Source organism: Chiloscyllium plagiosum, chromosome 29, assembly GCF_004010195.1.
Source record: "Chiloscyllium plagiosum isolate BGI_BamShark_2017 chromosome 29, ASM401019v2, whole genome shotgun sequence".
Lineage (NCBI taxonomy): Eukaryota > Metazoa > Chordata > Chondrichthyes > Orectolobiformes > Hemiscylliidae > Chiloscyllium > Chiloscyllium plagiosum.
The window spans coordinates 29,318,869-29,335,683 of NC_057738.1; the positions used below are offsets into that span (position 1 = coordinate 29,318,869).

Below are 16,815 nucleotides of genomic sequence, written 5' to 3' on the forward strand. Positions count from 1 at the left end.
GCTCAAAGAAATATATTAAATCCAGAGAGAAAATAGATTTTAACCAGAGATGAGAAACATCAGCTCTGAAGAAATAAAGATACTGGAAGTGTTAAGAAAAGCTTTGAAAGCATAAATGGAAAAAGATGAAAAAGATACTGTCAATGAAGATACTCAGCTGATTCTTAATTATTTTTTAAAGCAGGCAATTTTTTCAAAACTGAGATAACAAGATTGGAAGAATTGTTTTAATTTTCATCTCCTACCTCTACAATTTGAATAGTTTTTGCTCTTGTTCTGTATCCTGAAAAATAAATGAATTTTGACATATAAGATCATATACCAAAACAATTACCTGAGAGTGCATCCTGAGCCTCAAAGAATGTACTGAGGCCTCCTTTCACATAGGCTAAGCTCCCCTCATTTTTCTTGTTTGCTTGCTTTCTTAAATAATTTGCAGCAACTTTCAGCTGATCAAAGCTGGAACATGAAAGAAAAGAAAGGGTAGTCTATTAATACAAAATCTTCTAAAAGCACCATAAAAGAAATGTGATAAATGCCTCATTTCTTCCCAAGTCTTTAACAGTAAGATCAAAGAGAAATGAAATGAACAAGGTTTTTTTAAGTAAATGCAAACACACATAGATGTCTTCAGTCTGTTCCCCCCCCCCCCCCACCAATCCCCTCCCAACCACACATTAAAAATACACCAACATACCATTTTATTTTGTAAAACATATATTCTTGGGTTGCGGAATTGTTCATAATGCTGGCAATTATTACTCACCCCTATCCTCTTGAACGATTAACATCTGTGTGATGAAGATATTCTTACAGCACTGTTGAGATGAGGAGTTCCAGGATATTGACTCAGCAGAACTGACAGAATGCAATTTCTGACCAAGTTAAGCTCACGCAAGATTAAGAGAAGCTTGGATATGATGTGTTGCCACACACTTGCAAATCTTCTCCTTCTACATGGTAGATGTCACTTGCTTTGGAAATATCATCCACAATGTCATAAAAAGCCTTTCAGGGGACCAAACACTACTTCCAGTTGCTAAATTATGATCATATATATTCTATCATTTCTCAGTCGAAGTATCAATAACTGATCAGATACAAGCAAAATGCAACTTGTAACTGACAAAAATATTTGATTTGCAGTTTTCTGATAAATGAATTAGTAACATCTCCATGACACACCCCAAATAACCAAAATTTCACTCCAGCAGCTAAGTCACAAAACAGAGATTTCAGAGCACTTCCATTCTGAAATCTGGAATGCATCCCTCATTTCAATAATTCTTAAACGTGAATTTCAGACAAAACACAGATTCATGTTTTATGCCCTACAGCACGGAGACAGGCCCCTGAGCCCAAACTGATCCATGCCAAATAAAATATCCAACTATACCAAAACCCCATTTCCCTGCACTTGGTCATATATCCTTCTAAACCTTTCCTATCCATGTACTTGTTCAAATGCCTTTTAAATGTTGTTAACAGACCTGCTTCAACCATTTCTGCTGATAGTTCATTCTATATGTGGACCACCCTCTGTGTAAAACAGTTGCCCCTCAGATTCCCATTTATTCTTTCCTCTCTTACCTGAAACTGATGCTCTCTAATCCTCGATTTCCCAACCCTTGGAAAAAGACTGAGTGCATTCACCTGATCCATGCCTCTCATGATCCACACACTTCCATAAGAATCCCTCTCGTTCTCCTACATTCTAAAGAAAAAAGACCCAGCTTGACCAACCTCTCCCTATAACTCAGTCCCTTGAGTACTGGGAACATTCTTGAAAATTTCTTCTGCAAGCTTTCCAGTTTAATTAACATCCTTCCTTCCTTCCTATAGCATGTAAGAACATAACTTAAGAAACTGGATCAGGAAAAGGTCATGTGGCCTTCAAGCCTGCTCAATCATTCAATATGATCATTGCCTAACTTAGGATTCAAACTACACTTTCTCCAAAGTACCAAAAAATCCAAGTAGCAGCCTTAAATATATTCAGAATATATTAGGTAGAGGTAGAGAATTCCCAAGACTGACAATTCTTTGAATAAAAAAATTTCTTCTTATCTCAGTCCCAAATGGTGGGCCCCATTTTGAAACAAGGCACCCTTTTTCAAGAAGCAAGGAAACATGTCCCCGTATCCACTCTGTCAAGTCCCACCTTCATTTTTTAATTTTCAGTCAGATCATCTCTCACTCTTCTAAACTCCAGAGTGTATAGGCCCAATTTAGTTAACCTCCCAACCCACGGGCTAATTTCGCAAACGTTTGCTGTTCTGCCAAAAACATGGAAACCAAAACACAATATTCCAAGTTTGGTACCATCAAATACAATTTTGGCAAAACTTCTTAGAGGATTCATAATGATTCAAAACTACTGTTGGATTTCTGGCATTTTTAAGAAAGCAATGATACTCTGGATCTGTACAGGGATGGCAGGACTGAGGCGAACAGTTAATTCTGGTTTTAATTTCATGCTAATCACCTGAAGATTCTCAAGACATGATCACCTTCTCCATTTCTGTTGTGACAAAACTCTTAAGACAGGATATTGCTTCAGTAAAAGTCTGTTCCAAATTGTTTATCTCATTCACAAACTTCCCCAACCTCAAAGAATCAAAACGGTACACAACTGTTTCTGGTTTTCTGATTGAATCACGCATGTTTTATTCACTATTGTTGGCTACTGTTCTTTAGTCAATTGACCAAGAGGAAGCAAAATTGGTGCTTTCAAGTAAATATCATTTAATGCTTTTACAATAAAGTTATGGCATTTTTAAGTTGCTTGTCCTATATTTTGTTGTTTTATAGGTGGTTAGAGCTAAGACTGGACTTCCACTTCCTGTTACCTGCGTTTTAAATTTAGACTGTGGAATGTTATGTTTATACTTGCTACAAGTTTCAGGCAGGAAAGTAATTTTAAGCACAAATCAATTTCCTTTAGTGGAGAAAACAGACAAAAGTTAACCAAAATAGCAGAATTCTCAAAGTTTATTTAACCCAGGTACAGGGAATGATAAAGTACAGCTTTTAAAAAAGTTGTGGTTCAACCTATGATTTTTTTTCCCACTGCTTGCAAACCTCATTCCCAATTACACAAGATTTTCAGAGAAAAGTCTTGTAGTCAGCATTATTCGGTTTGATATTTTTTTCCATGGATTTGGAATTATGGCTCCATGACCTCAAGAACTTGAGAATTTGAATCTTCAGGACAGTTTCTAAAAGGGAAGTTGATATTTCAGACAATAAGCACTTCCTCAGGAGTAAGACAAAATGTTGCACCACCTAATTTTGGCTGCCAACAAGAATAACCGGCCTTTACTTTTGTATGAAAATGAAAATTTAAACCATTGCTAAATCTTTAAATCCACAAAATTATTTAAGACAATGAAAAGATGGCTTCTGTAATAAGATTGATTAATCATATACGATTAGGTAAGAGACAAAGAATTCCATTATAAAGACATCCATTTTATTCCTCAGTCAGGAAGATTTCACTGAGTGTTAGCCGACAAATGTTTGTCCCTGTAATCAATACATCATAGAAAGGCTCCATGCATGTGCAATGCGATTTAGCTTGCAGGTAGCACCAATGGAATACAGTTTCCATAATAGGTAACACAATATAATGCATTTGTCTGGAAATGTGCATATGAAAAAAAAGGTGAAATTTGGAAGTCTGCAGGTGGTCCTACTGACCTGCTGAAATAAATCCCCAAGTTAGGAATCAGAAGAACATTATGGTTAGGACAGCATGAAGGGACAAACAAAATAGTTATTCTAAATTCATTGCTCTGTAATAGGACCACTGGGCAACAAAACTGGTATGTCCAGGACAAAAGTGGATGGTTATCATCGCTACTGTATTATGTTAACAAGTGCACAAGGAAAAGCCAAGGGTCAAGTAAGGAATTTGAGTTGCTCATCCATGGAGCAGGGTGCTTGGACAAAATTACAATACAACTGGTTATTGGTTACTCACAAACAATTGCAGATTTTAAAAATAGCAAGAATTAAAAATATACTTTGTTTTTCATTTATTAAGTAAGCCTCCCATGGTACAAAAGCATGAATTTCTTATTTCACAAACAACTGAAATATTCAAGTTAAGTCAAGTCAAAATTGGTTAATTAATCCTTTGAGGACTAAAGCATTTTTTTAAACAAAATAATATTTTTAAAAACACAATTTTCAGTCCAGCTTTATACACAGCAATAGGAAGTGAATTCAATATCCCACAATGAGAAAATTATATGTAAGTGAATAATTACTTTTTAGACCTTTCTAAATATAAAAGAATCAGAGTGTAAGAAATGCAGTTTAAAGAATCTTGGACACAGTTTCTATAATTCCAGGAACAAAATAGCAGGAAAAATACCTGACAGTATTCAAGTACCAAATGCATTGTGGGGGGGGGGGGGGCAGTTTAGTAGAGAGAATATATTTTTTGATTCATTGATGGAAAGTGGGTACATTTGCCCTTGACACAGTTGTGGTGAACTGTCTTCTTGAACCATTGTAATCCACTGGGTGGAGGTATACCCAAGACGACTTCCATTACATACACTGCATGGATTATAGCATTTCAAGAAGGCAGCTCACTGCCAACTTCTCAACAGGAATTAGGATGGGTAATAAATGCTGGCCTGGCCAGCGATGCCCACATCCTATGAATGTTTCAAATTCACAAACCAAATGTAATTCTGTGAAGGTATAACTAAACTGGTAGACAAGGTAAAAACAATGACTGCAGATGCTGGAAACCAGATTCTGGATCAGTGGTGCTGGAAGAACACAGCAATTCAGGCAGCATCCGACGAGCAGCAAAATCGACGTTTCGGGCAAAAGCCCTTCATCAGGAATAAAGGCAGAGAGCCTGAAGTGTTATCTCTCCACGCTTCAGGCTCTCTGCCTTTATTCCTGATGAAGGGCTTTTGCCCGAAACGTCGATTTTGCTGCTCGTCGGATGCTGCCTGAATTGCTATGTTCTTCCAGCACCACTGATCCATAAACTGGTGGACAAGATAATCCAGCAAATATAATTTATATGAATTGTCAAAAAGGCATGTTAGGTTAGTTCGGAGTCCTAGAGGTTGCCAATAGTTGCCAGCTTGTATAGCTGGGCTGGCAATTGAAGAAGCAAAGGCAACAGTAAATGGAAAGTGTTCAGTTCCCTGAATTCTACTTTGGAAACCCAGCTATTTACAAGATTTATAAGACATGGAACAAGACATCACAGCAATTTTATTAAATTTGCATGTGATCTGCAATCAGGTACAAAACAGAAAGGATGTCAGTTTGCTTGCTGAACTGGAAGGTTCATTTTCAGATGTTTCGTCACCAATCTAGATAACATCTTCATTGAGTCTCTGGACGAAGCACTGATGTTTCCTGCTTTCTATGTATATGTTTGGGTTTCTTTGGGTTGGTGATGTCATTTCCTGTGGTGATGTCATTTCCTATGGTGATGCCATTTCCTGTTCTTTATCAATGACAATGAACACAATTTCTCAGCAACAAACTCAAACAAGCTGACAAAACACGTCCAGAAACTCTAGCCACTCTGCCCTAAATCAAAGACATCTGAGAAATGACTGCCAGACTACTCAGACTCCTTGGCATCATGGTAGCCCACAAACCCACCAACACACTAAAACAGCAACTAATGAACTTGAAAGACCCTATACAGACAAGTAAAACTAATGTCATTTACAAAATACCGTGAAAGAACTGTGACAAATACTACACTGGACAAACAGGCAGAAAGCTAGCCACCAGGATACATGAACATCAACTAACCACAAAACAACATGACCCTCTCTTACTAGTATCCTTACATAAAGATAAGGAAGGACACCACTTCGACTAGGACAACACATCCATCCTAGGACGAGCCAAACAGAGACATGCACGAGAATTCCTAGAAGCGTGGCATTCCATCTGGAACTCTATCAACAAACACACTGACTTGGAGCCCATTTACCACCCCCTGAGAAAAAGAACAGGAAATGACATCACCATAGGAAACGACATCCCCACCGGAAATGACTTCACCAACCCAAAGAAACACAAACATATAAAAGAAAGAAGGAAACATCAGCAGTGCTTCGTCCAGAGGCCCACTGAAGAGGTTACCTAGTATGGTGATGAAATGTTTGAAAATGAACCTTCCAGTTCATCGAGCAAACCTACATCCAAAATCTCAACCTGAACAACAAATCTTCTCAAAACTCGCTAAAACAGAAAGGAGTTTGATTATTTTCAAAGAAACTGGACGAAATACACAGATTGAGATATGACAGATGATGTTCACATAGTGACCCGTCAGAATTTTCAGGGGAAAATGATTTGGAGCTGACGGTTTTGTACAGAGGGATATAAAGTTAAAAATCTCTCAGCACCAGGTTATAGTCCAACAGTTTGTTTGGAAGCACTGGCTTTCAGAGCACTGCTCCTTCATCAGGTGGTTGTGGAGTACAAGATCATAAGACACAGAATTTATAGCAAAAGTTCACATTGTGTTGCAACTGAAATTATATTTTAAAAAAGACCTGGATTGTTTGTTAAGTCTCTCATCTTTTAGAATGGCCATGTTGGTTTCAGGTTTTTCATATGTAAATCCCAGAACTTTTTTTAAAAGTGACATTCTCAAGTGAACTTCAACAATAGGTGCTGTGTAGGCCCAGATAATGCATTGAAGGTGTGCCAGGCTGTTGGTGCCCCAATGTTCAGACTGATTCTATTTCTAAAAAGGGGATTTACAGAATCTTACATGGATTTATGTAGTTTTTGAGCAAAATAAAATACAATTCTACTAGTACAAATTCACCCCATAAATTTATATATGTGTGTGTCTGCCTGCCTTTTGTTTGGAAAGACAGAGAGAGAGAGACAAAGAGAGACACAGAGAGAGACAAAGTGAGAGAGAGAGAGACAGAGACAGAGAGAGAGACAGAGACAGAGAGAGACAGAGAGACGCAGTGGGGTCACCTGTAGTGTGACGTGAACCCAAGGTCCTCATTGAGGCCAGCCCCACGGGTACCATACTTGTCTATCAGCCCCTGCTCGGCCATTTTGCATTGTTGCCTGTCCCATAGTCTGCCTTGGAAGACAGTCACCCAAAGATCAGAGGTTGAATGTCCTGGACCACTGAAGTGTTCTCTGACTCGGGAACACTCCTGTCTGTTGATTGTTGTGTGGTGTCCATTCACCTGTTGCCATAGCCTCTGCTTGGTCGCGCCAATGTACCATGTCTCAGGACATCCTTGCCTGCAGCATATGAGATAGACAACATTGGCCGAATCACATGAGTACCTGCTGCGTACATGCTGGGTAGTATCCCCACGTGTCATGGTATCCTTGTCGACACTGACACACCTTGCAGCGTCTGTCTTGGCAAGGTTGTATGGTGTTGTCATGAAAGCCAGACAGTTTGCTGCGAACAATGATCTGTTTGATGTTTCGTGGTTATTTAAAAACGAGAAGTGGAGGTGTGGAGAAGGTCTTGGCGAGGTGCTCATCCTCATTGATAATATGTTGCAGGCTGTGAAGGACATGGCGTAGTTTTTCAGCTCCTGAGAATTACTGGACAATGAAGGGTACCCTGTCGGTTGCAGCTCGTGTGTCTTCTGAGGAGGTTATTACAGTTTCTCGCTGTGGCACATTGGAACTGGCGGTTAATGAGTTGACATCGTACCCGATTCCTATGAAGGCAACTTTGAATACTGCCAAGTGCCTATCACGTTCCTCCTCATCTGAACAGATCCTGTTAATGCACAGGGCTCGTCCATAGGGGATGGCTGTTTTAATATGAAGAATGGAAGCTGGAGAAGTGTAGCATTGTGATGTTATCCATAGGCTTGCGGTAGAGTGTGGTGCTCCATTCTTGATGGAGATGCATGTGTCCACGAATGAGACCGGTACTAGAGAGTACTTCCATGGTGAGTTTGATGGAGGGATGAAACTCGTTGATATGACTGTGTAGTTGTTTGTCCAGAGGAAGAAAATGTCATCAGTCTACCTGGTGTGTAATGTTGGTTGGAGATCCTGCATAGAGAAGAAGTCTTGTTCAAACTTCTGCATGAAAACATTGGCATATTGGGGTGCACATTCATGCAGAAGTTTGAACAAGCCTTATTTTTTAAGCAGGACCTCCTACACTATACACAAGGTATATTGACGATATTTTCTTCCTCTGGACCCATGGTGAGGAATCACTGAAACAACTACACAGTGATGTCAACGAGTTTCATCCCTCCATCAAGCTCGTCATGGAAGTACTCTTATTATCTGTCTCATTCGTGGACACATGCATCTCCATCAAGAATGGAGCACCACACTCTACCGCAAGCCTATGGATAACATCACAATGCTACACTTCTCCAGCTTCCATTCTTCATATTAAAACAGCCATCCCCTATGGACGAGCCCTGTGCATTAACAGGATCTGTTCAGATGAGGAGGAACGTGATAGGCACTTGGCAGTATTCAAAGATGCCCTCATAGGAATCGGGTACGATGTCAACTCATTAACCGCCAGTTCCAATGTGCCACAGCGAGAAACTGTAATAACCTCCTCAGAAGACACACGAGCTGCAACCGACAGGGTACCCTTCATTGTCCAGTAATTCTCAGGAGCTGAAAAACTACGCCATGTCCTTCACAGCCTGCAACATATTATCAATGAGGATGAGCACCTCGCCAAGACCTTCTCCACACCTCCACTTCTCATTTTTAAATAACCACGAAACATCAAACAGATCATTGTTCGCAGCAAACTGTCTGGCTTTCAGGACAACACCATACAACCTTGCCAAGACAGACGCTGCAAGGTGTGTCATTGTCGACAAGGATACCACCCAGCATGTACGCAGGAGGTACTCATGTGACTCAGCCAACATTGTCTATCTCATACTGCAGGTGAGGGTGCCCTGAGACATGGTATATTGGCGCGTCCAAGCAGAGGTTTTGGCAACAGATGAATGGACACTGCACAACAATCAATAGACAGGAGTGTTCCCTCCCAGTCGGAGAACACTTCACTGATCCAGGACACTCGACCTCGGATCTTTGGGTGACCGTCTTCCAAGGTGGACATTGGGACAGGCAACAACACAAAGTGACTGAGCAGAGACTGATAGCCAAGTATGGTACCCATGGGGATGGCCTCAATGAGGACCTCGGGTTCATGTCACACTACAGGTGACCGCACTACACACACACACACACACACACACACACACACACACTCCTACAAACCCATACACTCACGCAGACCCTCTCTCTCACACAAAGCTCTCTCTCATACGCTCACACATACACATGCACCCTCTCATACACTTGTACCCCTTTATACTCACACTTACATCTAGGTTTGTGGGGTGAATTTGTACTTGCCAAATTACATTTATTTTGCTCAAAAACTGCATGAATCCATGTAGGATTCTGTAAATCCCTTTTTCAGATTAGAATCCGTCTGACCATTGCGGCACAGTCGGCCTCACACAGGGTACCTCACACCTTCAATCCATTATCTGGGCCGACATGGCACCTATTGTTAAAGTTCACTTGCGAATGTAACTTTAAAACAAAGTTCTGGGATTTACATATGAAAGAGCTGAAACCAACATGGTTACTCCAAAAGATGAGACACTTAAACAATCCAGGTCTTTTTCCATATGTAATTTCAGTTACCTCACACTGTAAGCTTTTGCTATAAATTCCGTCTTACGATCTTATACTCCACAACCACCTGATGAAGGAAGCAGCGCTCCGAAAACTAGTGCTTTCAAATAAACCTGTTGGACTATAACTCGGTGTTGTGATTTTTAACAGAAGAAAAACAGTTTGCTCATGTATTGCGTCAAACTTTAATTTTCTATTTATATTTTGTGCCTTTTCTTTGGTAAATAAAACAACTTAACTTCCTTTGGTTCTGCAGTTATGATATATTTTTCGTTATTCAACTTCTAAACATCATGTTGATAAATGTGCAACACACAATATGACTATTTCTATTATGATAAATGATTCCACTGCCCCTGATAACAGCTAAGCAGGTTTTTATTTTTAAGAAAGAATTTCATTTGTGTGTACCTCAAAGCCTTTGCACATATACTTTTTAAAATATAAAATATTGCAGAATGTTCCTACATCAAACAATTGTTGAACTTATTTGATGCAACCATCCACTGGCTCCATCTATTTCTTCAGTTCATTTTACAATATTAAGCATTAAAAATTTCTAGTAAATATTTTTAAAACTTAAAGTAAGACCGTACTATTATTCCAACCACCTCACAATATGCTGCTGTATAACCTCCATTTTAAAATATATTGTGGCCAGTTTTTTCAGCAACTGAAAGTACATTTTAGAAACTGGTTGCCTGTAATTATGTGACCACTTCTATAACTTATTTATGTGCAGATCCAAAAACATGCTGCTATGGTGCATTTATTTGGTGTCAGGGCAATGCTATTTGTCTTTAAGGAAATAAAGGTGAGCTTTCCAAAAGTTGGCTTTGACCAATCCATCAAGCTTAGTACAGTGTTACATAGGGAGCACCTCACTTGTATACCAGGAGCTGTAACCTCATCCCCACCAGTCATATGTAAAAGCAGTTAAACACAGATTGTTTTGAAAACTACAATTTTTTTATTCAATAAACATTTAAAAAGTTGACTTCTCCGACATCAGAGATTCAAAACACACATTCCAATGGTGCCTTTAACTAACCTCGTAGCAGAGTGATTTTCTATCAGATACCAGGTGGCAGAAAACTTTTCACTGGTAAAATCACCACTCATACCCTGAAATAGTCCTTCCAGGTCCTTCTGAAGAATTCTGCCTCTGCAAAAGGAATTAAAATTCAATATTTATAGGAGCTCACAGGTGGCCTGTTAAACCTACAATAGAGTAAATTTATAAATGTAGCATTCCTAAAAGTGACAAGTTTTTAAACCATCTTGTCAACTATTTGAATTAACGGGTTATGGTCACTTCAGCTCCAAAACAAGCCTTGCAATCATTATTTTAAAAATGATTTTGAAAAGGTTTTGTATTTTCAGTCAGAATTCTCAACTAAATCTGTCATGTCAGAAGCATTTCACAGTTATCTATTAATGCAATTAGATAATTAAGTCAATTTTTTGCTGAGTATACTTTAAATTATATTCAACTTTAATTTCCTTTTCAAACTGAATTGTTTCTTTAAATAATACTTTTAAAATGGGCTCAGATTTTCTTGTTCATAGTAGAAGAATGGTTCTGAACACTCATTAAAATTACTCAACCACAGCAATGGGCATTTGCATTATAACTTTCAATAGTTAGCAAGCCAAAAGTCTGGACCTCTGCAGAGGTGTGGTCAGAGCAACAATGGAATTCCTCCTTAAGCATCCTTACTGATTGGTTTCTTGACAGCACTACTTACTAAAAGGTTGAAATTATTAAGTTAGAAAAGCTTTTTAGTAAAGAAAGATAGGCAGAAAAGAGAACATAAAACCGTATGAAAAGAAACAGGAATAGGCTGATCGATCAAGCCTGCTCTGCCGTTCAATAGGACCATGGCTGGTCTAACACACCTCATATCCACTCTCCTGTTCTTTATCCACAAACAAAAGATTAGCATATGTACTGTATACTGTATAGGATAAGGAATGAAATTAGGGCAAAATAACAGGTTAGGGAGTGGTCAAATTAAAAAAAAGAGGCAGACTAGACTGCGCAATCAATCCACGAGATATGGGAAACAATGCATGGATGAAAGCAACGCCTGATGTATGCATTGCAGGAATTAATAAATTGACACACCAGGATCAGTGTTAAACATGTGAAGGCAAATTGACAAGATTAGAGCTGAGTAATGCATATGTGATTTAAGATGCAGGTAAGGACTGAGCCCTTGCGACTTTTCAGAGTAGTCTTAGGCTGCCCAAAGCTCGCGCTCTCTAAACATACTTCAATAAATGGTCATAACCTGTACCTGAATCTTTTGGTAGTTTGTTAAGTTACAACAATAATATTCGGCACTAAGATTCATCTAGATTTGAGTAAACAAATGTTCTTTGGTTTGTTTATTGAGTATTTAGTGGCTAGACAATACAAGTTTGTAACCATTTATACAGGTGAATTCCAAGCCTCTCAATGAGGTACTGTTACACAGCAGTTTACAGAAGTGCAGAAAATACTCAAAGCAACCCTTTGATTTCTAGGTAATGGTCTCCCACTATTTGTGCCACAATATTTGGATGAATGTGTATTTATAGATTGAAATGTTGATAGAAACAACACAAAACATTGAAATGTTATTTGCCTATCATCCACCAACAGAGTTTCTGGCATCTTACAAAAAAAAGGAAGTTAATACAAATCATAATAAGGCTAGGAGTAGAATAAAACTGGGTCATAACATAAGGCAACCAGCTCCTGGAACACAGCATATAAAAGATGTACATAACTGCTACACAAACACTCAAGTATTTATATTGTTTCAAATCTCAGTATTTGGACTTTCTCTAAAAGGCAGTTATACAACATATATAAAAGGATAATGTTTGGAAATAATATTCCAAAAACAATGCTTCATCATTTAAGAATTTTTCTCAGCTTTGAATTTAAGAAAAAGAGCCCTAAGTCCTTAGAAGTTTACATCAGCTCTGACTTAGCTGCGTGATTTGTAATTTGACTGTCAGCATAGATAACTCTAGATCTGTTAAAGCCATCTCCCACACCACAGCTGAGAAATTTTGTGACATATAAATGGATTTTTCAAAACTTTAAAAAGAAAACATGCTATCCAAATGCAGAATTTATAAAATTGATGGTGGCTAGAGTGGCATGCATTAATAACATGTCATTGCCCAAAGATAAACTTGACTCAAGCACCAGAAACTATCCCAAATAAAGTCACTCGAGTTCACTTTTTCCATTATATTACCCACTGTTATTTGATTGTGGGATTGATTAAGTACCAAGGAAACAATTTCTTAACTCTGACTGCATTCTGTTAAATTTTCTCCAGAAATGAATCCAACCATCCAAGATTTGAATATTACAAGTATTCACACTAAATGGCACACGGGAAAAGGTACATGACTAATCTATTCCAGTCCTTTTGTTTTTAAGATTATACCATTTGACTGAAAAATCCAATTAACAATACTGAAAGGCTGAAGAGTAAAATTTTCAATGAATTCAATAAAAACATATCACTTTGCTTGTCACTTAAGCAAGCTGTAATTTTGATGTGATTTGAATTGAAGTGTTAAGATGAAATGCTGCACAGTATCTACCATGAGGTGGCAGTGTGTATTCAAATTTGTTTTGCCAATACAATACAATAATAAACAGATTAAGCAGAAATCCTTCATCAAAAATGTTGTAGATGGAGATCTTGCTTGGTGGGACCTGATATACCTTGTATGTTGAAATCCCATTTTAAAGCGTACAATATACAGTTCTATTATTGGTCAGTGTAAAATTGCATGTGCTTATGAGGACCTAACAGAATAAGCTACATTCTGCAAAGAACATTCAAACTAAAGCAGTACATACATTGATAGATCAGTTTGTGTGTCAGAAATAAAATATATTTTTACATATAAAAACACAAATAAATAACATCTTACTTCTTTGGGAGCAACATTTTTAAATGACGGCTTGAAGCTATCTCAAAATGAAAATGTAGCTGATTTTACTTATTTTGCATTACTAAACAATGGGTTTATATGAACATTGCAATAATCATTGCATTCACACTGGCAGTCTTCCATCTCATAAGACAAAGGTTTGTGTGTGGTGGCCACGTTTGTTAGTATTTCCTGCAAAGCAAGATAAATGGGCTTAGAAGTTCACTGGCTTATTTTTATAGGCTCCTTTCTTGACGAACTGAAGTGTTCATTTCTGCTGGTCTCCATATGACCATAAGACAGAGGAGCAGAAATTAGGCCATTTAGCCCATCAAGTCTGCTCTGCCATTCAATCATGGCTGATATATTTCTCAACCCCATTCTTCCGCTTTCTCCCCATAACCTTTGATTCTCAGTCTTAAATGACCTGGTCACCATAGCCTTCTGTGGCAATGAATTCCATACATTCACCACTCTCTGGCTGTTCTCCTTATCTCCGTTCTAAAAGGTCTTCCCTTTACTCAAAGGCTGTGCCCTCGGGCCCTAGTCTCGCTTAGTAATGAAAACATCTCCCCAACATCCACTCTGTCAAGGCCATTCAGTATGTTTCAATTAGATCTCCTCTCATCCTTCTAAACTCCATCATGTACAGACCCAGAGTTCTCAAATGTTAAGCTTTTCATTCCTGGGACCATTCTCATGAACCTGCTCTGAACACTCTGCAGAGCAGTACATCCTTCCTGAGAAGGGCCCAAAACTGTACATCAGCCTTCTGAATTTACTCCCCATATAGAAAATAGTTCATGCCTCTATTCTTTGTAACTAAGTACATGACCTCACACTTTTCCATGTTGTCCTCCATCTGCCACTTCCTGCCTCCTCAATGCTGCCTGTCCCTCTTCCTATCTTTGTATTGTTTGCAAACTTAGTCAGAATACCCTCAGTTCCTTCATCTAGATTGTTAATGTATAAAGTGAAAAGTTATGGTCCCAACGCTGAGCTTTGCAGAACACTACTTGATAGCAGCTGCCATCCTGAGAATGACCCTTTTAACGCTACTCCCTGCTTTCTGCCAGACAGCAAAGCTTCTATCCATGCTAGCAACTTGCCTCTAACACCTTGGGTCCTTATCTTACTCAGTAGCTTCCTGTTCAGCACCTTGCCAAGGTTTTCTTGAAGTCCAGGTCGATAACATCCATTGGCTCTCCTTGGTCTAACCTGCTCATTACTTCCTCAAAGGAATTCTAGCAGATTTGTCAGGCATGACATCTCCTTGATGGAACCATGCTGACTTTGTCTATTTTACCATACACTTCCAAGTAATCAGAAATCTCATCCTTCAAAATGGATTCCAGGATCTTACTCACAGCCGAAGTTAGGCTAATCGGTCAGTAATTTTCCGTCTTTTGTCTTAATCGCTTTTTAAACAGGGATGTCATGTTAGTGATTTGCCAATCCTGTGGGACCCTTCCAGATTCTAGCGATTCCTGAAAGTTCACCACTAACGCCTCCACTATCTCTTCAGCTATCTCCCTTAGAACTCTGGAGTGTAGTCCATCTGGCCTAGGTGATTAATCCACATTCAGTCGTTCTAACATCTTCTCCTTGGTGACAGCCATCATACTCAGCTCTGCCCCCTCGCTCTCTTGAATTTTTGGAAGAATACTCATGTCTTCCACCATAAAGATTGGCACAAAGTAATTATTCCAATCCTCAGCCATTCCTTGTTCTCCACTAATCTCTCTCCAGCGGGCCAATGTCCACTTTGCCTCTCTTTTGCCCTTTATATATCAAAAGAAACTCTTATAGTCTTGCTTTATATTACTGGTTAGCTTACAATCCTATTTAATCTTCTCCCTCCTTATTTCTTTTTTTGTTGCCCTCGGTTGGTCCTTGTAAACGTCTCAATCCTCTGGTTTCCCACTGCCCTTTGCCACATTATATACTTTCTCTTTTGCTTTTACACTATCCCTGACTCCCCTAGTCAGCCGTGGTTGCCTCACCCTGCCTGTACCATGCTTCTTTTTCCACGGGATGAATCCCTGCTATCTTCTGAATTACTCCCAGAAACACCAGCCATTACTGTGCCACTGTTGTTCCTGCAAGGTTCCTCTCCCAGTCAATTCTACCCAGCTCCTCCCTCATGCCTCTGTAGTTGCCTTTATTCAGGTATAATACCATTGCCTCTGATTCTATCTTCTCCCGCTCAAATAGCATAGTAAATCCAATCATATTATGATCACTGCATCCTAAGGTTTCCTTCACCTTAAGCTCCCTTATCAAGTCTGCCTCATTGCACAACAGTGAATCCAGTATTGCCTGTTCCCTAGTGGGCTCCACCAGAGGCTGCTCCAAAAAGCCATTTTGTAGATATTCCACAAATTCCTCTTCCTGCAATGCACTGCCAACCTGATTTTCCCAGTCCACATACATATTGAATTCCATCATAATCACTGTAACTTTGTCTTTCCTCCACATCTTTTCTGTCTCCTGGTGTATCATGCGCCCCAGCTCCTGACTACTGTTTGGAGGCCTGTACATAACTCCAGCTATGGTTTTCTTTTAACTTTGCAGTTCCACAAGTCTACCCCCACAGATTCGACACCATCTGACCCTACTTTGTTTCTTACTATTGATTTAATTTCATTTCATGTCTCTTCAAATACTTTTTAAAAGTCTTCTTCCAGAGATCTTGGCCGTGGAGGCTGTCACCAAGTTGTCATTGCCAGTATCCATTATTTTTATATCTCTTTTCCAGGTGGAGGTATGCCCACCCAGATGATCATCTTTCTAATGAAAGTCTTTGGGTACCATCCAATGAGGGTTGCTGAGCCATGAACATCAAAAGATTAGCAAAGAATCGACTCAGAGAATTAGTATGTCCAAGATATCCAAGTTGGTGACCTTGTCCTTCCAAGAGATCCTAGAATCCCTACATTGTGGAAACAGGACCTTTGGCCCAAATGATCTACACTAATCCTCTGAAGAGAAACCCACCCAAACCCATTCCTTGATGCTATTACTCTACATTTACCCTGACTAATACACCTAATCTACACATCCCTGAACACTCTGGGCAATTTAGCATGGCCAATCACTTAATTGGCACATTTTTGGACTGTGGGAGGAAACCACGCAGACATGGGGAGAAGGTGCAACCTCCACACAGACAGTCGTCAGAGGCTG

The 16,815-nt window shown here is 39.2% G+C and overlaps 1 protein-coding gene across 7 annotated transcripts in view; it reads right to left on the bottom strand.

The window, feature by feature from the left end:
* The window catches only part of exoc2 (exocyst complex component 2), a 318,264-nt gene that overhangs the window by 216,728 nt on the left and 84,721 nt on the right, over window positions 1-16,815 (bottom strand). For all 7 annotated transcript variants that reach the window (XM_043719385.1, XM_043719383.1, XM_043719382.1 and 4 more), the window contains 2 exons: window positions 10,736-10,849; window positions 335-459 (listed from right to left, as the gene is read on the bottom strand). In XM_043719385.1, the coding sequence (XP_043575320.1) occupies window positions 335-459; window positions 10,736-10,849 (239 nt within the window). The remainder of the gene's footprint in view (window positions 1-334; window positions 460-10,735; window positions 10,850-16,815) is intronic.